The following is a 25,182-nucleotide window of genomic DNA, read 5'->3' on the forward strand; positions in this document are numbered from 1 at the left end:
TTTTCCATGTTAATCTGGTGTGTCAACCATAGCCTTTGAAAAGATGTCCCTGTGTGTCTAAATCTGATTAAAATGTAAAGGTAAATAGCATTCTTTAAAGACTTGGATTTACCCAATGGCCTGTTTTCTGTTATTATCTTAAACTTCAATTGTGATCAGGGCAAACATCACATAAATTTGCTTTAAAAGTTTAGTAGACGATTGATTACACCTGGCCTTTGTTTCAAAAATGTAACTGAATTTGAATGAGTATATCCAGACCTTGGATTGGCACTGTAGGATGATTTATTATTCCTCTTTCTGGATACCTAAGGTCAAGATGAATTATGCTGTTCTTATCCAATCAGGAGACTAGACCTCAATTTCAGTTATAGAGCAGCCTTCCTGCATTGTAGCATTTATATTATATCAGTATTATTGAAATAACTTCCAAAAAATCTAAGAATTCTGTTTTGAAAGACCAAGCAACCCTTTGAGAGTCCCTGCCAGAGTGCTAATTCAAATTATTCCAGTACAGTTCTGAGAGCAATTTGTTCTGGTTAAATCTTCTGTCTGTGTGGATGATTATACAATTTACCCACTTTCTAGCATGTTCTTCTTTCTGATAAATGTGTAAAAGACAGACATTCAGTTGGAGCAAATGAGATGGAAATGTTGATATCATTCTGTTTTTTAAAAAGTGGCTTTAACTTAGACTTTGTATTTTTCAGCACAATGAGAATTAGATGTATTGATCTTACTACTGCAATGCTAATACACACACAGTTAGTCCCTGAGATTCACTTCAGAAAGTTCTGTATTTTCTGGTTAGTTTTGTGTTTCTGCTTTTAGAGTGTACATAATACATATTTTAAGATTCAGACATTAACCTGACACAACAGTAATACAGTCACACTGACTGCTGCATTATGACAGTCATTTCAGTATGGCATGTATGGGTTTGACTGAAGGAGGTTTAAAAAAAGAAACTATATTAAAATCTCTGTATGCACACTGCTGAAAAAACACATGTAGACATTTATTAATTATGCACTGATCTCCATATAGAAATGTGAATATTGTTAGAAATATCAGTATTATTATTGAACAGCAGAAAGAAACTCACCTCTATACATGCAGAATGAGAGTTACATGGCAGAACCAAAGTTTTAACCCTGCACTCACAGCTTCACACAGCTGTTCTGACAGAATTTCCTCCATCATCCCCAACTATTAAAGATCCCACAAACAAAATAAAACATGCCTAATTGGACTCATCAGTCTCTTAGATTAATGTATGAATTACAGTATATAATACTGCCTTTAATAAATACCTAGCATTACATTTTACACACACACACACACACACTCTCACACACACACACACACGCATGCATATACAAGCTGTAACACGCACACTGGTTTACACAGTGGAATACTTTGTAATAAAGTAGTCCTCCTCTGAATGAATCCTGCTCACCACCTGAGCTGTCAGTTATATCTATAAATCTAATGTTAATTCTGTGAAAAGCAGTGGAGTCAAATTTCACAAGAGTATACATGAGGGAAAGAACTGATGTCAAAGTTAGAGAGAGAAAGGGGAGCTGTCCCACAGGAAAGAATGAAGACGAAAGAGAGAGGGTGAGAGGAGACAGAAGAGAGGAGGAGAGCGCTGTAAGCAATATGTAAAAACTGAACAAGACGATCAGACAGATTTGATCTCTTTTGCTTCGTTTTAGTAACAAATAACTCAAATGTGCATAAGCAATCATGTGACTGATGTGCTTCGCTAGTTAGACAAATAGCACTACATTGTGCTATTTGCCCACATTTGCCTCAAAGCAATTTATTTAAGTTCACTGTATGTGTGTATTAGTCTTTGTCACAAGCCAAAGACTTTAGCAAAGTCAAAAAGTTGTCCTTTGATTTCCGGAACAGCATACATAGTAAGCACACTTTAAGGCACTCTTTCACTTTTACTTGAAGAGAGAAAGTGCTAATACCACATTCTTTAGTTGCGAACATCCACCAACTGTGTATTTATTCTGCCTTTTCACACAGTAACAAATACCTTGAGCAACATTAACATTCAGCCTGAAACACAGATCTGACCACCTCGTATGAAGCTAATAATAATTCTCCTCTAAAGTTATATTCTGGTCTCCACCAGTTCCTGAGATAAACAGCTTCTTATTAAACTTATAGCACAATAATACCCCGTTAGAGCACTTTGTTCTCAGACTGTTTTCCCTTTTGATAAAGCTCAAAGTTAGGGCTGGATTACTTTACCCTGAATCCTCCCTTAGTTATGCAGCAATAGGCCTAGACTGTTGGAGGCCTCCCATGATGCACTGAGGGTTTCTTTATCACTCTCCTCTTTTCATTCTATGTGTTTATACAACACTCTGCATTTAATTATTTTTAAGCTTTGGCTCTCTTCCACAGTCTTTTGTCCTGTCACCCTTCCCTCACCACTAATCAGCGGTGGCAGATGGCTGAGTCTGATTCTGCTGGAGTTCCTATTAAATCTTTCTATTAAATGGAAGTTTTTCATTCCCACTTTCCGATACGGGGCCCACACAGAGGTCACCCGATTGTTGGGGTTTTCTCTGAATTATTCTAGTGCATTTACCTTACTGAAACAAAGTGCCTTGAGGTGAGTGTTGTGATTTGGTGCTATATAAATAAAATTAATTGAATTGACTTGAAAATATTGCTCCCACTATTTCCACCAGCTAATCACTGGCAGTGTCATTCTGCATTGTACAACAAACCGTGGATTTATGAGAAGCTGTTTTGGCTAAGAATACCTGGGTACTGCACAAAATGAGCTCGTAAAACTGGATGTAAGCACTTTGGGAGCAGGTAATGTAACTACAATAAGAGATTACAATATACTAAAACCTTCTGCTCTGAGCTGCAGAGATGAGTGGGAGCTTTGTCTTTGGTAATATAAAATAAGTGATGTTACATCTGGCTTAAATTGCTGAAACACAGTTTTAATCTTTCTCAGACAGTGCAATCATTTTCAAGATTTTTTTATAACAACAATATATATATATATATTTAATAATATATAATAAAAGCTACTGGTTTTCACTTCTTGGGCATGAACTAGAAAAGTAAGACAACCAACAGAAAACTCTATTTTAAGGAGACCTGTTGTCTCAGAGAAAATAAATCTTAACCAATAAAGGCTGAATTGTGTCTTTTCTTCCCTGCTGAATTTGATAGCATGAAAAAAAAAACTTGCCACAGAGAATAATTGAGGCAGGGGATTGCTAAAAAAGTGGAAGAGTAATGGAAAAAGCAAATGATTAAAGCAACATAAAGTCTGAGTATTGCCTATTTCTTGAACCATGCTCGATTTAACAAACAACAAATACAGATGACAACAACCAAAATACCATGGGCCCATTTTTGTTTGTTTTTTCAGAATGGATACACAGTTTCTTATCACTATAGCATACATATATATTTACACACAGTGAAGGTTTTAAAAATGTCAAACACTGTGATGTGTAAGATGGTAGTCATTGGCTGTCATTAGGTAGTCATAGATTATTACAGTCTTTATGTGTCATATAGATGAGACACTGCTCTTATGGGGTGCGTACAGTGAAGGTGATGATGCATTTTGGTTATTGAGAGTAAATAGTAGCTTTAGGCCAGAACTGTTTTCTTTTCTCTTTTTTTTTCTAAATATATTTCTAGAAAGTAACGTGGCATCTGGCAGAAGATGAAATGCTGATTGCCTATGGGGAACACAGAGAAATAAAATAAAGCAAGAAAGTGGGGCAGGAGATTGAAAAAGAAAACATTGCATTAATCAGCTGGCTGTGGTTTTGGACCAGCAAGCTATGGACGACAATGGAACTTTGAATTAGTTGTGGAAGTCAGCTCATTCCAGCTGCCCTACTTTTCACAGAAAGCCCTAAAAAACTGTGCAAGCTCATATCAAACACATATCCCAACTGTTCATAATAAAGGTACTGGATATTGCTTTTCATTTTCAGGGCAAATACAGTTAACTACAATTGATCTCTGAGTGTGTACTGAGGGATCCTCTTTATTACTTCTACATGGTACACATAAAAAAATTATTATTTGCAATCATAACCATGCAGCAATAATTTTCAGTAAATGTAACTGAACTCAAAGCCTTATTTATTGAAACAATTGATAATTAGGGAAGATATGCTTGGTATAAACTAGATTTACACCAGTCAAGTAAATTTGACCGAGATTCTATTAAATTGTGTACTTTATTTTAAGTTTCCATTCAATATAGCAGTTTACTCTGTTCGTATGTAACAAATTGACATGAAAATATACACAGAATCAAATTAGTTAAACTCAGCATTTTGGATATAAAGATGTTTTTAGTGTAGTTTGATAGTTTCCTTCCAAAAACAAATGAAATACACGAAACACAAGCTTGACAGTGGTGTTTGAGCTATTTCTTTGTGACATATCTTGTTTTCTAATATATTATTACTACTAAATTAATGTTATCATTCATTCTGCTTTTCATTGTGTAACAGTAAGTAAGTAAGTAAGTAAGTAAGTAAAATTTATTTATATAGCGCTTTTCACAGATAAAAATCACAAAGTGCTTTACAACACGGGAAATGGGAATATAAAAACAATATAACAGTAAATAAAACAATGTAAAACAATAAAACTATAAAAACAGCATAAGAAGAAATTAATCAAATGCTTTTCTAAATAAAAATGTCTTCAGCTGTTTCTTAAAAGAATCAATGGAGTCCGTGCAGCGAAGAGACAGTGGGAGAGAATTCCACAACCGTGGTGCCACAGTCTGAAAGGCCTGATCACCACGAGTTTTAAAACGAGCGCGCGGTACCACCAGCAGTCTCTGATCTAATGACCTTAAAGCCCGAGAAGATGTATGTGGTTTCAGCAGGTCAGATAAATATTGAGGAGCCTGACCATCTAAAGGTTAGAACTAAAATTTTAAAATGAAACCTAAAATTTACAGGCAACCAGTGAAGGGAGGCCAAGACTGGAGTGATATGCGATCTTCTCTTGGTGCCTGTTAAGAGACGTGCTGCAGCATTCTACACAGTCTGAAGACGATTTAAGGCTGATTTGTTAAAACAAGTAAAAAGGCCATTACAATAGTCTAAACGAGAAGAAATAAAAGCATGAATAATCATCTCAAGTTCAAGCTTTGATACCATTAGTCTGAGTTTAGAAATATTCCGTAAATGATAAAAACAGTTTCGGACCAGCTGCTTAGAATGCTGCTCGAGCGACATCGAGCTGTCAAATATGACACCGAGATTTCTAAGGCTTGATTTTACATAAGAGTCTAAGAAGCTTATATGCTGTCTAATTTCTGGGACCATGATTTAGCTCATGTGCAAAGTGGTGGATTTGATCATATCTTTTTGAATGATGTTTGATAAATTTAAAACCACAGCAACTGGTGTAAAGTAAAAATTAAACGGGGAAAAGTGAAATGACAAGTTTGAAGTTTTAAGAGCAAGAATTTGAAAAGAGTTTCTGTCTGTCCCTTTGTTGAACTCAGTAGTAAGCTCATTATAACTCTAGAGCAAACACCTCTAGCTTGAGGTCAAGAATGGAAGCACCAAGCAAGTGATTCCAGCTTTGCCCCCTCCCCCAGTCATTTTTTGGCTTTTGTAGAGTTTGTTTAACTATTAGCAGATGAAATGCAAATTATGTTTTTATGCTTAACATGTGACAGATCATTTATGAGTGAACGAATGAGTTTAAAGAGTCTGTATAGTTTCTGATGTCATGGTTTTCATTCATTTCTCATTAGAAAAAATATCTGCCACAATCTTTGGAACCCACCACAATACTCTGCACTCGTTTTCATCAAAAATGACAGTGCGGACAGGTAATACAGCACATTTAATTTCAAATCGATGTGTAGTTAAATTGAACTGCCACACAATGATTTGCACACTTAATATTCACAGTAGTGGATTAACACTGACTGGAAAATAAACAGCAAATTAAAAGTGTAGTTCCTAATGTAATTTCTTTACCAGCATGCAGTGGGTGGAAAGAGAAAAAAAGTTCCTTGGAAAGGTTGCATGTGTATTCATATTGGTTTGTTTATTAGGACTTGCAACTGTGAGACTTCTGGAGAAGACTGGACCGGAGTCTGTACCTCATTATACCATTAAATAAGCACGAGAGGTGCTGATTTCCCCCGTTCCTGAAGTCTGACCCAGCTCCATAATATATTCCTCTCATTTATAATATATTCATTTATTTCACATCCACCACAATGTGCAGTGGTTAGACTTTTGCCACACCCACTCACAATGCTTGAATTTTCACTTGCACCCAGTTTTAGTATATGTCCTTTAGAATGCACATTAAACAAATATGTAGAACTTTATTAATTTGTGTAATATCACTAAAATTAGAAACATCCTGTCTCAGAGTGGTGTTGAAGAGCTAGCTCATACATTATTTTTTTTTTAAACATTATGTTTATTGACTTTTATATCACAGAACAAGTAAAGAATAATAGTACAGTTAACATGAGATTTATATTAAAGAACATAGTCCCCAAAATAAACAAATATAAATTAAAAGAAACAACAATAATAATAATAAAAATAAATAAATAATAAAATAAAACAAAACCGATGCACAGCATGGGTAAAACAAACAAAGCAAGACGTGAACGAAAAATAAAAACAACAAAAACAAAGAAACAGATAACAAAGAAAACAACAACAACAAAAAACAAAAAACAAAAAGAAAACCACACACACACAAAGAAACCCAAAACTCAGCACCAAGTATCACTTTCTAAATTAATTCCCTTCATAATGTCTCAGAAACTCAGTTAAAGGTAACCATATTTCTTCAAAATCTACTCCCTTTCCTCTGACAATATAAGTAAGTCGTTCCAATACAATACATGATGCCATCTCCTTCACCCACATATGACTTGAGGGTACATCCACTTTCTTCCAATACAAAGATATTAAGCGCCTAGCTTGCAGGAGGCCAAAGTCAATTAATTTTAGCTGTCTGGTGCTAAAGTCACAGTTCTTTGGATATATACCCAACACACACATTTTTGCTTCAACAGGTATATTTACTCCAACAATCTTAGATAAAGTTTGCGTGATTAATTTCCAGTACTGTTGTAATTTTGGACAGCTCCATACACAGTGGAGCAGAGTGCCCTTCTCGTCTAAACATTTACTGCAGCTATCTGGGATGACAGGCGACCAGCGATTCAGTTTGACTGGGGTTATGTAAGTTCTCATCAACCACTTATATTGGAGGAGTTTCATCCTTGTATTAATTGATTGTCTTTGGGCTTTTAAACATGCAGTTTCCCAGTCCACCTCCTGTATCTCCTCTTGGATGTCAGCCCTCCATCCGTCCAACTTGTCAGTGGCAGATTCCCCATCATGTGTTAACAGAGCTGTATAAACTGAAGAGATATGACCTCTGCCCACTGGCTTTTGAAGTATGACATTCTCCAAGTGTGATAATGGTGGCTCAAATACAATCTGTTTATATTTTGACATAATGAAATGTTTAACTTGTAGATATTTAAAAAAATGTTTTTTGGGGATGCTGTATATTTGGCATAGCTGATCAAATGTAAGAAGGTTGCCATCCTTATAAAGATCTGCCACCTTCTGTACACCTTTATCTGCCCAGATTTTGAAACCCCCATCCGCTCTTCCTGCTTTAAAACATGTGTTGCCCCAAAGAGGTGAAAAACGAGAGATAGAAGACCTATCTCCCATATACTGATGGGCCCTATACCAAACATCTATTGTGTTTTTTAAAAAAGGGTTATTTGTCATTTTTTTTAAATTGCTCAGGCTTGCAGAATATAAATACAGATTTAACTGAAGATTTGTTACTGATGTTTGTTCAATTTGTAACCAGGCCGGGGGTGTCTCAGTGGAAAAGTAGAACATGGCTGAGCGCAGTTGTGCAGACCAGTAATACAGTCTAAGATTAGGGAGTTGTAACCCCCCTCTTTCATATGGTAGGTACAACAAGCGAAGTCTTAGTCTAGGTTTTTTATTATTCCAAATAAATCTATTAAAGATACCGTTTAGTTTATCAAAGAATTCTTTTGGAAGAGGCAGAGGAAGTGACTGGAAGAGATATAAAAATTTGGGCAATATATTCATTTTAATCATGTTTATACGGCCAATCACTGATATGGGCATTGTCATCCATTTATTTAGAGATTCCTCCACTTCACTAATCAGAGGATCATAGTTTGTTGCTACAATGGTATCAATGTCTGGGGTGATTTTAACTCCAAGATACACAAATCCTTCTTTTGCATTAATAAACGGGGTTTGTATAATAGGATTTAGCCTTTCATCCTTGTTCAGAAATAGGATTGAGGATTTTGAATCATTTATATTATAGCCAGAGAATTGTCCGAATAACTCCATTTGTTGCATTAATTTTGGTATACTAATGGACAGCCTAGTCAGAAACACTATCAGGTCATCAGCATACAATCTATGCTCCTGATCTCCTAACTGGACACCAAATATGTCAGTTCTCATTCTAATTGTCATCGCCAGGGGTTCTATAGCTAAGATAAATAGCATTGGAGATAATGGACACCCCTGGCGAGTGGAACGCTCCAATGTAATAGGGTTAGAAACTATGTTATTTGTTAAAACACTAGCTTTGGGATTTGTATACAAAAGTTTAACCCATTTGAGAAAATTGTTTCCAAATCCATATCTTGGGAGAACAGTAAATAAATATGACCACTCTATCCTGTCAAAAGCTTGACGAGCGTCAAGTGATAATAATGCTGTATCTTTAGCATCAAATTTCTCGTGAATTATATTTAGAACCGTTCTTATATCGTGAAACCCTTGACGTTTTGGCACAAAGCCATTTTGATCATTATGAACTAAATGTGATATATAGGGGTCTAATCTCCTTGCTAAAACTTTACAAAGTATTTTAGTGTCAACCCCCATCAGACTTATTGGTCTAAATGATGAACGCTCTGCAGGGGGTTTGCCAGGTTTCAGTATCAAAGTAATCATTGCCTGTCTCAGAGTGGGTGGGAGAGCTTCATTTTGATACGCTTCTTCATACATGTTAAAAAGTGGAATTAATAATTTGTCTTGGAAAGTTTTATAAAATTCAATCGGAAAGCCATCTGGCCCAGGTGCTTTACCACTGTTAATGCTTTTGATAGCCTGTGATATCTCTTCAGTAGTTAGACGTCTGTCTAATTCCTGCTTTGTGTTTTCTGTTAGCGTCTGAAACTGAAGTTGATCTAAGAATATGTCCTGTTCTTCTGAGGTTTGAGCACATTCTGATTTATACAATTTTTCATAAAATTCTCTAAAGCTGTCATTAATTTCCAATGGATCTACTGTTACATTCCCTGAAGAGGTCTTTATACTATTAATTGCCCTTTCACTCTGCATTTTCTTAATTCTCCATGCCAAAAGTCTACCTGCTTTCTCTCCTTGGTCGTAATAAGATTGCTTCAGCCACATTAGACTTTTTGCTGCTGCATCAGATGATAATTTATTATATTCAGTTCTCAGACGTAGCAACTCACTTTGTTTTGTTGAGTCATCGCTAACGTTTAAGTCTAATTCCAAAGATTTAATCTGTTTATCTAGGGTTTCCATTCGCTTTCTTTGCTGTTTATTCTTTGTACTCATAAAGCTAAGAATTTCACCTCTAATATATGCCTTGAATCCTTCCCATCTCACTGAGGCACAAGTTTGATCTGTATTTAACTCAAAGTAATTTTCTATTTTCTCCTCTATAAATTTAACAAATTCAGAATTCTGCAGCCATTTTGTTTGAAACCGCCAGTGAGGGGGGTTATGGATAAACTTTCCTAGATGGATACTCAGTGAGATAGCTGCATGATCACTGATGACTATGCTATCATACTTACACTGTTTGATCCTTGATAAAAGTTCTCTTGAGACAAGAAAGTAATCTATACGTGAGCGGGATTTATGTATACTTGAATGACAGGAGAATTCTATTTTATCAGGATTTTGTTCTCTCCACACTTCTACCAAGTTGATATCTGATATAAATCGATTTATTAGTTGTCTAGTTTGTGCTTTATATGTATCTGAACCTGTTGAGCGATCCATACTCGGATTGAGAGTACAGTTAAAGTCTCCTCCAATTATATACAGTCCTTGCAAAGCAGATACAGTAAGAAACAGATCTTCAAAAAATTTGGGCTTATTTTCATTTGGGCCATAGAGACTCACCAAGTTTAAAGTAATAGAAAGGATGGTACCCTGAGTGATTACGTACCTACCAGCAGGGTCTTTTATTATTTTCGTCATTTTGAATGGTATGCTTCTATGAATCAAAATAATTACACCTCTTGCATAGTTATTGTATGATGCGTGGATCACCTGGCCAGGCCATCTGTTCCTCACAGACTTTAGTTCACAGTCTGTCAGATGTGTTTCTTGAAGAAAAACTATTTTTGATTTCAATTGCTTGATCCTGCTTATAACCTGTTTCAGTTTGATTAGTTTCCTGAGACCCCGGACATTCCAACTAGTGACTTTTATGTCAGAGATATTGCGGGTGTTTAGTTGGTCCATACTTGGAGTTTTCATTCTGTAATATTAAGATAACAACTCGTGATGCTGATGTTGAGTAAACAAAAGTGACAAGTAAACTTTGAATAAAATAAAATAGAGAAATAAATAGAGAAAAAAAACCCTGGCATTGACCCATAACACTTAAAGTCCCCCCCCCCCCCCCCCCCCCCTTCCCTTACTCAGAGTAGTAAACTAGGGGCTGTGCTATTCCACTACAAAGGGGAATAGCTGAACTATAAGAACCCAACCCAACTAAAGCAACAGTGGTGTCAGTCAACCATGCATACACCATATTCAAACATAACATAAACATAACAAACCCATATGTGTTAACATATCAGACTAGCCACTAAATCAGAATAATTCCATGGCAGTGTCCTTTTTGTAACTTACAGAATCCCGGATAAAAGTTTAACCAAAGTAGGTAACATTGTTGTTCAAGAGGGAGAAAGAGAGAAAAAGGAAAAACAAACAAACAAAAAATTACGTTTGTAGTGGCGTTATTAAAACGTAATGGAAAATTTTCAAGCTCTAAAAAAGAAAAAAAAAACTTCCTGTGTCCAATAACATGACAAGTCAATGAGTAGCAAAAAGCCAAATATTATAACTGAGCGAAAACACAGATTTTTACAGCTCGTCTATTAGTTATGAGCAGCTGATTCTGCAGTTCAGGGAGTGAAACGCTCACCGCTACAGTTAGTCCTGTCCAGTGTGTCTACGGTGGAAATCCTTGGCCTCCTTTGGAGATGAAAACAGGCGTATCTTCCCATCGTGGAGGATCCTCATCTTGCATGGATTATATTGAAAACCGCGGAACACTCCTTCGTCGGCAAACACTTTTCTGATCGCGTTGAACTCGGTTCGCTGCCGGATGGTCTCAGCTGAGAAATCTTGGGCAAAAAAGAGTTTGTTTCCGTCGTGCTCGATGTTACTGTGTTTTGTGGAGCGGAAAACAAACTCCCGATCTTGGAAGTCCAGGAATCGGATAAGGACAGCTCTGTGTTGGATTGGCTTTGGAGGTGCTAGGGTGCGGTGAGCCCTCTCAATAACGAACGATCTATCGGTCTCAAGCCAGCGCGGTAACATCTCCCTTATAAACTCCAGCAGTGGCCGCTGACCCTCGGCGCCCTCCCGGAGGCCAAATAGCCGCAGGTTCTTCCTTCGGCCCCGGTTCTCCAGGTCGTCGGTTTTTGCCTCCAGGTAGGATATCCGCTTCATGGCATTGCTGAGATCGGCCACGCTCTTTCCCAGGAGCTCCTCTGCCGACATTATTCTATTTTCAGCTTCCTCCAGTCGTGTAGCATTTGCAGCAACATTTTGCTTTACCTCCGTCATGTTTGTCTCCAAAGCAGCAACTGACTTCGTCATTTCGCCCATACGGTTATCTATGCTGTCCAGTTTAGTTCCGAATACACTAAACTCGGAGCGCAACGACCGAAGTTCAGCTAACACCGTGCTAAGGTCACCCATGCTACTAGCGCTAGCAGCTCCCTCGCTGTTTTCAGGCGTTGCCAAAATATCGGTTTTAACTGGTTTTTGGGAACCGCGTTTTCGGGTGAAAATATCACAGTCCTTGAGATTAGTCGTTTTTGACATTTTCCAATAGCAGTTAAGTTTCTAGTTTTGGGTTGTTCTGGGTTTTTAATGCAGGTTACACGGAGCAACCAATTTATGCAGCCATCTTGGTCCGTGGCTCCATAGCGCCCCCAGCTAGCTCATACATTTACTATTTTAAGGCTGAACTGTTGAAGTCATTATTTATAATATTATTATTATTACACTGAAAAAAAAAAAGGGATTGGCCATCTCTTGGATTTATGTGAGCATCTTGCGTGTATTCAACACAATTGTCTCATGCTTTAAAGTGAAGTGTAACTATATAGTGTAGAAACTACATGATATGCAGAGGGTATATTAAATTGTTCATATCATGTTGTGAAGTAAGTCAATAATATAGCAATGTTAAATCTCGCAACGCTGCATGTGATTTCATCTCGATGGCTTTGGATCGTGGTTTGAGGAAGGCATCCATCTCAGTCAAGTCAAGCAACAGAAATTGGGTGGTTGTTACATTAAAAAAGTCTAACTTGTAATTTGAACAAAATAATTTCATGTTTCTATGGTGAACATAATTAAATCATGTAGGATTTGTATGAAATTCAACAACTTAATTTATTCTTGTTGAGATGACATGATACAATCTAGTAAGAGTGGTTAGTTGCTGGACTCATGAAATTCACAAGATCACATGAGATTTCAAACTTCAGGAAAATCACTGGAGAGGAAGACAACTACACACACCACGTGTATGCTATTGCTAATTATCGTGGTTTATCATCTTTCCTATTGAATGATTAAAATATTCCAGGAGTTCAACTTACTTCATCTAAACATGTTTCAATCATGTTTAATCAACACAAAATGCACAGGTTTATTGAATATGAATAAGTTGTGTTGATTTAACTAAGTTGTTTAAGTTTCTGCCAAAGCAAAACAATTGTGCGCAACCAATGTCCACTATTGAATTAAGTAAATCCAACATGGTCTTTTTTCAGTGTAGTTCCTTGAAAAGCCTTCCGTTATGCTTCAGCGAGAACACTGACAGAGACTAGAAAGAGAGCTCTTTTTTCATACATATTAGCTTCTCTTTTCTGGCACCCTGTTAAATCCAAAACTGAATTTAAAATATGACACTGATTATTAAATAGGCACTGATTATTCAACATTTTGGATGTGAGGTGCAGGATTTTGGGAATGGATGGCAGAGCCTTCAGCCTGCAGGTCTTTCTACTATAGAACCTGCTCCCATTTTGGATATCAGAGACAGAAAATTCATTGATTTGGCTTTATAGTTATGGTTAGTGACCTTGGACCATCCTTTAGTTATGCTACTATCTATTACTTACTAACTATTTTATTTAATTAATAGTAATTATTAAAAACTGATTCTTCCACAGATGCTGTTTTTGTCCTGCCTCTCTCTGCTCTCTTCTTCTCCCCCTCAACCCTAACTTGAACATTTTTCCTCCTACTGTTGCCAAGTGATTGCTCATAGGGAGTCATGTGACTGCTGGGGTTTCTTTCTAATTTTGTAGGGTCTTTACATTACAATATAAAGTACCTTGAGGTTACCATTATTGTAAAAATTGCACAGTGCACGTAAAATTGAATTATTTGCTAAACGTAAACTGAATCCACAAAAACACATTATGCATGCACAACAATCAAGGAACAAACACAACTACAATAATTATCCTCCTAAGACCCGAACTCTTTCATGACATGCTTTTTAAATTTCTTTTTGCTATTTGGGCTGATTGGGGCCTGATGAATGCAAAAACAAAGAATGATCTTTTTACCTGATGTAGAAAAATGATGGCCACATATTAGGACATTCGTTTTAAATTTCGATAGACCACTATAAAGTCACAAGTAAGTAATGATGTGCAAAACTCTTTATTTTTTGTCTGAACACAGCAGCAAATTTCCTGAGTACAAAAAGAAAATTAGAAACAACAGTTGTTCCCCTTTGAGCAATATGGCTCATTTGAAGTTACAGGAAGACAGATGTCTGTAACAAAGTCCAAAAAGTAATAGAATTCTGAACATTGGATGTAGCAGGAAACCTAACACTTCAAAACTGCTACTTCAAATTTTTTTCCCCATTTTTACACCTATGTGTGAAAGGCTGTGTAACAGTTGCGATCTGCCTGTAAGCAGAGGAACACCTTGCATGTAACACACTGTACTCGAGTTTTCCCTGAGCAGCCTTTTGCTCTGCAGCATGCTGCATTCTTCAATTTTGCCACCTCTGGCAGATGTGCATTAGCCTTCCTGCGGAATGAGACATGGGGCACTGCCTTCACTGGACGCCTTTTCCCTTGGACTAACACATCTGGGTCATCTTCCTGCGCTGAAAAGTCAGAGCTGCCATTGGCATACTGAGCCAAGAAGGTCATGGCCACTTCCATGCGAAATTCAAGAAACTGCATGATGTCCTTCTTTGGTGTGCCACGTACAGTAAGGTCTTTGCGGTACAGTAGCTGTTGGCTAAAGCCAGATCCATAAAGTGCATTAGCATCCGCAGTGTCCATTTCTTCGTACGGCCACTCATGCGATAGTAACTCATTCTATCGACAAGGTCAACTCCACCCATCTTGGAGTTGTATTCACGGACAATACTTGGTCGCGAGATGGTCACATATCGTTTTAGTTTTTTGTCCCATCTCTGGCAGGTGTCTTCTGGCTCGCTAGCATGAACAGCAGACATCATCAATACGGGTTTATTGTCATACCACTTCACCACACAAATCTTTCCATCCTCAGTGGTAACTTGTGCTGAGGTCCCTCTTCCTTTCTTTTTCATTGCTTTTTCATTTGGTAGCTTCTGTAATGCTGCAGCGACCCGGTTCTTCATAACTGTACCAGTTACATACATCTGCTTCTTCGTCATGAGTTCCACACCTCACACACCCCTGTGGTGCACCACAGGGGTGTGTACTGAGCCCTCTCCTGTACTCACTCTACACCTATGACTGCACAGCCACTAACAACTCCAACATCATTGTGAAGTTTGCGGATGACACTACAGTGGTGGGTCTTATCACCAACAGTGATGAGACGGCTTACAGGGAGGAGGTCAGCGCCCTGACCCACTGGTGTCAAGACAACCATCTCACCCTCAACGTCGCAAAGACAAAGGAGTTGATAGTGGATTTCCGGAGGTGCAGAGAAGTACACACCCCCATCACCATCAATGGCGCTGCTGTAGAGAGAATGAGCAGCTTCCGGTTTCTTGGTGTACATCTGGCTGAGGATCTTACGTGGTCAGTACACATAAACAAAACAGTGAAGAAGGCGCAGCAGCGCCTCTTCTTTCTCAGGAGACTGAAAAGATTTGGCACGAGCCCCCGCATCCTCAGGACCTTCTATTGCTGTGCCATTGAGAGTATCCTCACTGGATGCATCACCACCTGGTACGGAATCAGCACTGCTTACAACCGCAAAGCTCTCCAGAGAGTAGCGCGGTGCTCTGAACGGATAATTGGAGGTGAGCTTCCCTCCCTCCAGGACATCTACAGGAAGCGGTGCCTGAGGAAAGCGGGGAGGATCATCAAGGACTCCAGTCACCCCAGCCATAAACTGTTCAGACTACTTCCATCAGGAAGGAGGTTCTGCAGTATCCGGTCCCGTACCAGCAGACTCAGAGACAGCTTTTTCCATCAGGCCATCAGACTGCTGAACACGTCATAGACACCTCACCTTCACTTACCAGAACTTCAACATTATGCACTACATACTGTACATTAATGCCACTGTTTTGCACATGTCTCAACCAACTCTGTATATTTTTTATATATTTTATTTTATTGTTTACTCTATTTAATTTGTAAAATATGTATATACACACACACACACAAACACACATAGAAAAACATATTTAGTATACACATCCAGTAATGCATATACTATTATATATTGTACATATATTTATTAGTCTCAGATTTAGCCATTCTTATATTTTGCTTGTTTTACGTTATTGTATTTTTGCACAACTCTGTTGCTTGTGAAGCTCGCACACAAGAATTTCACTCACATGTACTGTACCAGTGTAACTGCACATGTGATGTGACAATAAAAGTGATTTGATTTGACCTTGGATGGACATGAAGAACCGATCACAGTAAACCTTTGTATTAGGATGCAGCGTTTGAGACAGACGATCTATGACCAAGCCTCCCAAACCCAGATCCCCTGGTTCTTCAACCTGCTCAAGGAGTGCAGGAATTTTTAATATTGTACATTTATTATTTTGCAGTGTACTGCTCATAGCTCAGATGTGTTTACATTACATTGTTTTTGTTTTCAAATTTGTCAAACTGAGCACTTGGTGCAGCAGTTGAGCACACTGTTACTTTCTATTATCTCAACAACTTTAACGTCCCATGAGTTCAAATGACTGCTCCCTGGTTCCGACCAGAAGCTTCTGTTTTTTTTGTCTATCATCTCTGTAAGGACAATGATTAGGAACACAACTGACTTTTTAATTGCCTTATTCAGTGACATTTTGTGTCTCACATCAACAGATTTTAATGCCTTTTCATGCTCTTTCAACACTGTTAATTACCTGACACCAAATAAAGAGAAAGACTATACTTGGTATGGCATAATCAGTCTTTCAGTCCATAACACTTAGGATAGGAGTTTGTTTTCTTCTTTTTGTCCCCATGCATTCAAAATGAATCCAGCATCCTTGTGATCACCTCAGGTACACAAAATAAAATAAAAAACTATCATCTAATAATGCAGTCCCGTTCTTAAAAGGATTTATTCATCATATAATGAATTCTGAGATGTCTGGGCTTAAATGAAAAAAAAAAAGTGATCACTTTTACCTAAAACTGCCAATTATGTCATTTTGGCGTCATAGAAATCAATGCAAAGTCAGTCTGGTTGCCTAGAAACACGTGTTCTTCTAAACACTTATTGTTTAGGCTGCTACTACATTAGCCAGAACTAGCTAGATGTGACTGATAGATAAATATAAATTATATGTGAACAATAGCTAGATAAAGATGATTGCATGGGTTCATGGGTTGCAGATATAAGAAGGGGGGGCAGAGTGTGTGATTGGACAATATAACCTGATGAAGGTCAAAGGTTGTCACTTGTATGTCAAACTAAAAACTTGGAATAATCTGGAATACTTTCACACTGTTTTTTGCCAATAGTGTGTTGTTTATATCAAGTAATATACAAAGCATAAAGTCATTCATACCAGAGTAGCCAGAGAGGATAATATATACTTAAATATATAACAGTGGAGTTCTGAAGATTTCCCTGGTGGTGAAGATCATGAGTCATCCTCGATCCCTGCAATGAGCTCTGGTCTTCCTGATGTTTCTGAAATGATGCCTCTCTCTGTGGGTCAACAGAACATCTGGCACAGGACAGCTGCGGTAAAAGAAAGGGAGAAAGTTGCTCCAAACATCTGGACCCAGGAAACTCAGCTTGGCCCTGATGGTCTCACTCACTATAGTTTCTCCCCAGGGTGGATGTAGCTGTTAATAATAATGTGGACTCTAATATTAAATGAAAATAACAAATTACACTTCTGTGAAACCTGCTGCTGATGTTTTTATTTAAAGTTTCCATGTTAGCAGGCTGTGGAGTGCTCTGTGAGTGTAATGGTTCTAAAACTGTTTAAATCTTCAGTTTTATATCATCCTCAGTCTTATGTTAAAATCTCAAAGGACAGCATTATATTTTTGATATTAACAGTCACTCTGGGCCTCTATGGGGTGTGCAGCTGATCTCATCTCTGTCTAAAATGGATAACAAAAACAAAGTAATGCCGAATCATTTAAATATACAGAATATTAAAGTAACAGGTGTCTAGCATGATCAACTAGCTAGCAACAAGCCTCTAACACAGTGCATATGCTAACAGCTAATCAAGCAAAAAAAATTAACAACAGAAGGATTTTAGATGTTGTAGAACTATAAGATGATAAGCTGTGTGTCTTTTTTCATTTCATTTCATATTCACCTTAATTTAACGAGTCGTCAGTTGCAGTAAACCCATCAGTAGATAAACTTTAACAGCCTAGCTACATGAAAAGTGCAGGGGGGATTGTTCGGGGTCAACCCCGGGCGGGGCAGACGCTCCACCTAAAGTCACTACTGATGATGACGATGATCCCCTTAAACCAGGGGTGGCCAACCCGCGGCTCTCGAGACGCATGCGGCTCTTTGCCTGGTTTCATGCGGCTCTTACGTTCATATCAAAGTTTGTGTTTGTGTTTTGTGTTTTTTTTTTTGTGGTGTTGTTTTAAAATGTGCACGTTCGCTTCGCTTGAGTTCAATACGGTATTTTCATCAAATGGCCATGTGTGTGAGATGAAAATACTGCAAAGTTTCCCAGTAGGAGCAAGTTTGCCCTTAAAATGGCAAGGAAAAAATGCACAGCAAAAAGAAAATATGAAGATGAACACAGGACGTTTTTAACAGAGTGGGAGAGTTTATATTTTTTTGTTGAACGCAATGGCAAGCCATTCTGCCTTATATGTCAGACGTCATTAGCGCATTTCAAAGCTTCAAATCTTCAGCGCCACTTCAGCTCACTCCATGCTAACATTGACCAGAACCATCGACCCAAAAGGGACTGAACTTCGCAAGCACGAGTTGGCCACTTTGAAAAGTCAGCAGATACAGTTTTTCCAAAAATTTACGAAGCGGTCAGAGACCATAACGCTCGCATCCTATCAGCTGGCTTGGAACATTGCACGGGCTAAAAAGCCATACAATGAAGGGGAGTTCGTTAAAAAATGCCTCAGTGACGTTGTTGAAATCTTGTCTCCTGAAAACGACAAATTAAAACGCATGGTATGAGACGTCCAACTGTCCCGCCACACCATTGAACACAGAATATCGGACATTAACACGGCTATTGAAACACAGTTGCACTCTGACCTTCAAGCATGTGAGTATTTTAGTGTCGCATTGGATGAGAGTTGTGATATACAAGACAAGCCTCAGTTGGCAATATTTGCACGGTCTGTGTCAAACGATTGTGTGATCAAAGAACTCCTGGATATTGTGCCATTAGAAGACAGAACCCGTGGCACAGATGTGAAAGAAACCATGATGGCTGCATTAGAAAAAGCAAATCTGCCCATAATGAAATTAACTGCAATAGCCACGGATGGCGCACCAGCCATGATGGGATCTGTGAACGGGCTTGTGGGGCTGTGCAAAGCTGACCGAACTATTCCTGACTTTTGGAATTTCCACTGCATCATCCACATGGAGCAACTCGTGTCTAAATCATTGAATTTAGATAACGTCATGAAGCCTGTGATGGAAATCGTCAACTATATCCGCACACATGCGCTTAACCACAGTCAATTCAAGAATCTCATCACTGAGCTGGACCAAGGGCTTCCAGGTGACCTGCCGCTGCACTGCACTGTGAGGTGGCTGTCAAAAGGCCAGGTACTCTCTCGCTTCTTTGAGCTTTTGGATGCCGTGAAACTGTTTATGGAAGAGAAGGACAAGGACTATCCCGAGCTCTCGGACCTCAAGTGGATTATGGATCTGGCCTTTTTGGTCGACATGCTGTGTCACTTGGACAGACTGAACCTGACCCTGCAGGGTAAGTTAAAAATGCTGCCTGACCTGGTGCAAAGTGTGTTTGCGTTTGTCAACAAACTGAAGCTGTTCAAGACACATATTCAAAAGGGAGATTTAACGCATTTTCCCACTCTGCTAAAAGCCAGCGGGCAAGTCACCAGCGCTGCCCTAATTAAGCAAAGAGCCAGATATGCAACGCTGATTGAAAACTTGCACGAAAGCTTCGTGACCCGGTTCCATGATCTACAATTGAAAAGGCCACAGATTACGTTCCTCGTCGACCCATTTAATGCAGAGACCGGCTGTTTGAAAGTCCCGCTAGTCACAGATGAAGCTGCGGCTGAGTTGGAGATGATCGATCTTTGTGAGGAGGACCAATTGAAACCTGCTTTAAGGGAAGGGACCATTGAGTTCTGGAAAAGTGTGCCAATGGAAAAATACCCCAATGTCAAACGGGCTGCGCTTAAGATACTGTCAATGTTTGGGTCAACATACGTCTGCGAGTCTGTGTTTTCCACCCTAAAACGTGAAATCAAAGCATCGATCTGTTCTGACTGACACTCATGTGAAAGAATTGCTTCGAGTGGCAACAACGGAATACAAGCCAGATTTGAAGAGGATTGTTCAAGGCAAGGAATGCCAGAAGTCCCATTAAACAACATGCATTGTAAAAGTAAATGCTATTGTAGATTATTATATTTTTGTTTGTGGACTTGGTTGAACTGAGAGTTTGTGTGTGTGAGACAGTGCACACAATTGTTGAAAATGACTGGCCTGTGGTTTTAGTACTGTAGGAGTCATTATCATGTTGGTGTGTGACATTTACAATAAATCTGGCTGAGCAGAATGTGTGTATTTTGTGTGTGTGTGTGTGTGTGTGTGTGAATGTGTGTGTGTGTGTGAGAGAGAGAGAGAGAGAGAGAGAGGGAGGAAATGATGGGTGATGTTCATGTGTGCCCATGCGTATGATGTGGCTCTTTGCGGTAACACAGTAAAAAAAAAAAGTGGCTCTTGGTCTCTGACTGGTTGGCCACCCCTGCCTTAAACTAATCTTTAGTTTTAGTGTCCTTATTTTCCTGTGAGGTATTTTTTCTGTTATTGGTTAGCTAACATAAAATAATGTAATTCTATGACCTCAGTCAGCCAACCAGCCTGGTGATGTAACCTTCTGTACTGTACATAATGTTCTTCTTCTAAAATAATTGAATTATTCAGTCAATTATTGTGCTGTTTTTTATTAGTAAATTCTGAAATATATGTTACTAATGCAATCTGTGTCCCCTTACATCTGGCGTAAAAATGACAGTGTTTCATAAAAAGAACATCATAGTTAAACACTGTGACGGTAGTGTGATAGTGTGGGGCTTATTATGTAGCAAGACAATGAAAAACAGCAGCGGTTTCACCTCTTAATGGTTAGAACAAACACCAAAATTAAGGTTTTGAAGAGGTTCAGAGAAGTTTGGACTTTTTACAGTTACAATGAGTACAATTGCAGATACTCCCTGAACACCATTATTGCATTAAGCCATAGTCTGAATAACCGCCTGTCCTTTATTCACCCAAATCCTGTTGTAAATAATCCTGTTATTGTAGGCTCTACCTTACAATGTAAAGCACCTTGAGGAAACTGTTGTTGTGATTTGGCGCTGTATAAATAAAATTGAGTTGAACTGAACTGAAGTGAATAAGTCTTCCAAATTTGTTTGTCGGTGGTCTGAGTCTACTCTGTCATAGTTTTACAAACGACTCCAAACTACTTAATCCCCCAAAACTTTGCAGAGACTTTGCAGACTTTTGCAATAATTTGCAATGATTAAAATAGTCACAGTTTGGCAAATAAGTCTACTCTGTTTTAGTAAAGTTATTAAAAGTGTTGACAGCTAACACTTAAACAGCAGTAACGTGAATAGAGTGTTGTACAGCTTTTATCATGGTCTGCTACACACACTTTATATTCTGTAACATAGCCTCACCTGCTTTATCCCTCATTTATCATTCTACAGTGTTCAACTTACACTGTCATTTATCATTCAGTGAGTGGAGAGGAAGAACTGTTAGTTCTCAGTCTTGTTCCATTACGGCAGAATGTGCTGAGTATAATTTAACATTAATGAGCCACATTGTGTGTGTGTGTGTGTGTGTGTGTGTGTGTGTGTGTGTGTGTGTGTGTGTGTGTGTGTAATCTTCTGCCCTCTCTTGTTCTCGTACACCATGTGACCCTGGTTTCCTGCGCAAATGTGTGCGTGCATGTGCATTCCTTACTGATTTTGTATTAACCAGCTAATAAAGGATTTGCGGTTCCAGATGGGAAGACACAGTTTGACTTCCTGATTCATGATCTGTCACATCCACTTTACCTTTCACCACCTCTCAGCTGAGACGTGGGGCTCAGGCATGGCTTCAAGTGACCAACAGGCCTTAAAAGAATTTTAAGACTTCTCTTCCATTTCAGTGCCTAAACTTTTTAAGGTTCAGAAAGTCCTTTTTGCCTTTTCTTCTCATCATCAAGGATGACTTAGACTTCACAGCTTTAATGCCAAAAACGTTTCAAAAAATTATTGTTTAAAATATTTTCACTTTAAACATGAAAATAATTTTTTAATACTGTATCTCTGTAGCCATGTTACTGAAATGGTTTAAAGCTCTGGATCATTGTGTGCCTGTGAGCACACATGCAAAGCAGTGCTGAATGTGAATCACTGTGAATAATGTTTAGGCACAGAACTGGACTGGAGCCAAAGACCATGCCAGGCAGGCACATGGCTAAGAGTGCTCGAGCACCTGCTCCTCTGCCCCTTGACGTCCAAAGTGCCCTTGTGTCAAGACTTTATGCATTAAGTAGGCTCATATAAAGTGGGACATTTAACAATTTAACAAAGACTTTAAATAGAAATAACATCACTAGCATGGAGGTATACCAAAGTCAATTAGATTTATTTAATACAGTCAGAAATGTCCTTAAGTGTTTGAAAAATGACAACCAAACTTTGCCTCTGTATACTACCACAGTGGATTTCAAAATGATTGATGTGCAGACTTTTAGTTTTAATTCAGAGGATTTAACTAAATTATTAAGTGTTTAGGAATAACTGCTGTTCCTATATATAGTGAAAGTAGCACTGTGGCGCAGTGTTTAACACTGGGTTGAAATCCACCATCTGGCCAGGGCCTTTCTGTGTGGAGTTTGCTTGTACTCCCCGTGTCTCCATGGGTTCTCTCTGGGTATTTCTCCCACAGTTCATGCACTTAGTGGGGTTAAGTTAATCGGTGATTCTAAAATTGTCAGTAAGTGTGAATGGTTGTCTGTCTCTCACTGTGTTAGCCCTGCAGCAAACTGGTAACCTCTCCCCCGCCTCTTGCTCTATGAGAGTTTAGTGATTTTAAAATTGTATAGTTCTAACTACCTCTGGATCCAACTAGTTCTAGTTTAACTCTATAATCAGGAAGTGTGCTAAGACAACACTCTTAAAATGTAAGTAATTAAGTAAATAAAGGTTAAGTGGATCTAATGTGAAGAATGACTTACATTATCACCACTTTTTGATTTTACTACTGAGACACATTTAATTGGGAACAACATCCCCCGAGAATTCCAGCTTCTGAGGTAACCTGAATATGACTGGGAAGAAGTAAAAACCAGGACCAGAACAGATTTTTTAAAATTGAATTCAAGTTGATTTTCCAACATTAATCTTCCTGCTGCGTACCTATCAACATATAACCTTCAGTGTCTGTTTTTCTTTTATTCACTTTATTGTGAGCTGTAAGAACAGTTTGTCACGGGGCATTATATTGAAAAAATAAAATATGTTGTATAGCTCTTTCCATGCCTTTTCATATGACATATTACTTAAAAAAGGTTTCTTGAATTGTCCATACTCCTCAGGAGTACTCAGGAGGAATACTTGGCTGGCTGGAGAATTGGCAGGCAGGTGGAGAGCAGGTAAGCTCTTCATTTTGCAGTGACTGAGCCAGCACACCAACAACAAGAAACTGCTCAGTTGTCTCAGTTGTCTTACAACACCAACACAAATGGTGATTGCCCTTTGATCTTCGCTGCCTTGAAGGAAAAGTAAAACAAACATGGATAATATATATAACAATAAATAATGTACGTAGTGATTGTTTAAAGAACAACATGAAGACACCACCCTTTAACTTACACCAGCAATTTCTTTTAGCGCTATGCACCATGTCCAGACTGTGGTGTATTCCAAGCACCTGCCTGAAGAGGTGAAGAGGAAAATCATTGTGTTCTCTATCTTGATACTTGCGCATTATTATACATTTTATCACATAAGCACTTATTCATAATGGCTCTTATCTGCACATGAGCAGATCTCAATCAGCCTTCTCTCTTTAGAAAACGTATCCATGGTTAGATAAAAACCTCCTTCTCCATCATAGTACAGTTCCAGGATGTCTGCCACTTGTCTGTGGTTGCTAGATTAATGACCTCCTTGTTCTCATTTTCCACAGTGGTGGTAGGATGCAGGACCATGATATCTTTCCTTTGAAGGCTTTAGACATTTAAAGAAAAGTAAGAAAAAGTAGGTATTGCAGTTTATCATGTCTATTTTCATAATCTTTAGCAGGAGAACAGTTTTTTCATAACTATTTCTTGATAATAAAATCTCAAGCTTCAAATTTCATAACAGGCCTGGAATTCCATATCCATCGGTAGTGTCCACTGTGACAAATCTAAACGTCAGAGAAAAGTAAATGAATTTGGGCATGATGGTGGTGGTCACCTGATGGTGACAAGAAACTTATACAGTTATGCAAGGATAGAGTTAGAAAATGTGAGCGACTGCCGCAACTGCTGTGCAAATGGATGATCACTGCTGTGGCTCTTGTAGTGATGTTGGCATCAAAGGTGCCACGCTGTCACACACTACAGTAGTCCTGAGAACATTTGTATATCTCTAAATGGCAGGTTCAAGTATGTTGCAAGCTGCCTCCAGCTGCTCTCATACAGCTTATAGACGATGGTATCTTCATGTAGAATCTGCTGAGGCTGTGCTAACATAGACAAACCAGCACTAGGACAGGGTTCTTCACGAGGGTTTTCATCAAACACAATAACAGGAAGTTGATCAAAAGTTGTGTCCTTGTAATTGCTCCTCCCAGTCTGTGGAGGCAGAGCATTAAGAGAGCATGCTCTCTCGTGAATGAACAAACAACAGCAGTGATTAATATTTCAGTGCCAGGCTACATTACAGACAAGGGAAGACAGAGCAATATGAGGAGATGATGTAAGGGGAAAAAACGTGAGGACCTAAGCACAGGTGAAAACAATAGCATAACGAGACTGGGAAATACAAGACACAACAGATAATGATTACCAAAATAACACAAGTGAGACACAACTAGTAAACTGGGAAAGAGATTGACTTAACACAGGGAAGACAGAGACAGGAGGATACTGAAAGGCAAAGATGAGACAGAAGAAGGACAG

At 38.6% G+C, this 25,182-nt stretch overlaps 1 protein-coding gene across 1 annotated transcript; it reads left to right on the forward strand.

Moving 5' to 3' along the window:
- The first annotated feature begins 19,268 nt into the window (after positions 1-19,268).
- On the forward strand, positions 19,269-20,279 carry LOC146392729 (general transcription factor II-I repeat domain-containing protein 2A-like). Its single transcript, XM_084952188.1, has one exon. The coding sequence runs from the start codon at positions 19,269-19,271 to the stop codon at positions 20,277-20,279; it is 1,011 nt and encodes a 336-aa protein (XP_084808314.1).
- The last annotated feature ends 4,903 nt before the right edge of the window (positions 20,280-25,182 follow it).

Source organism: Perissodus microlepis, chromosome 2 (genome assembly GCF_051167445.1).
Source record: "Perissodus microlepis isolate ML-2025 ecotype Zambia chromosome 2, ASM5116744v1, whole genome shotgun sequence".
Classification (NCBI taxonomy): Eukaryota; Metazoa; Chordata; class Actinopteri; order Cichliformes; family Cichlidae; genus Perissodus; species Perissodus microlepis.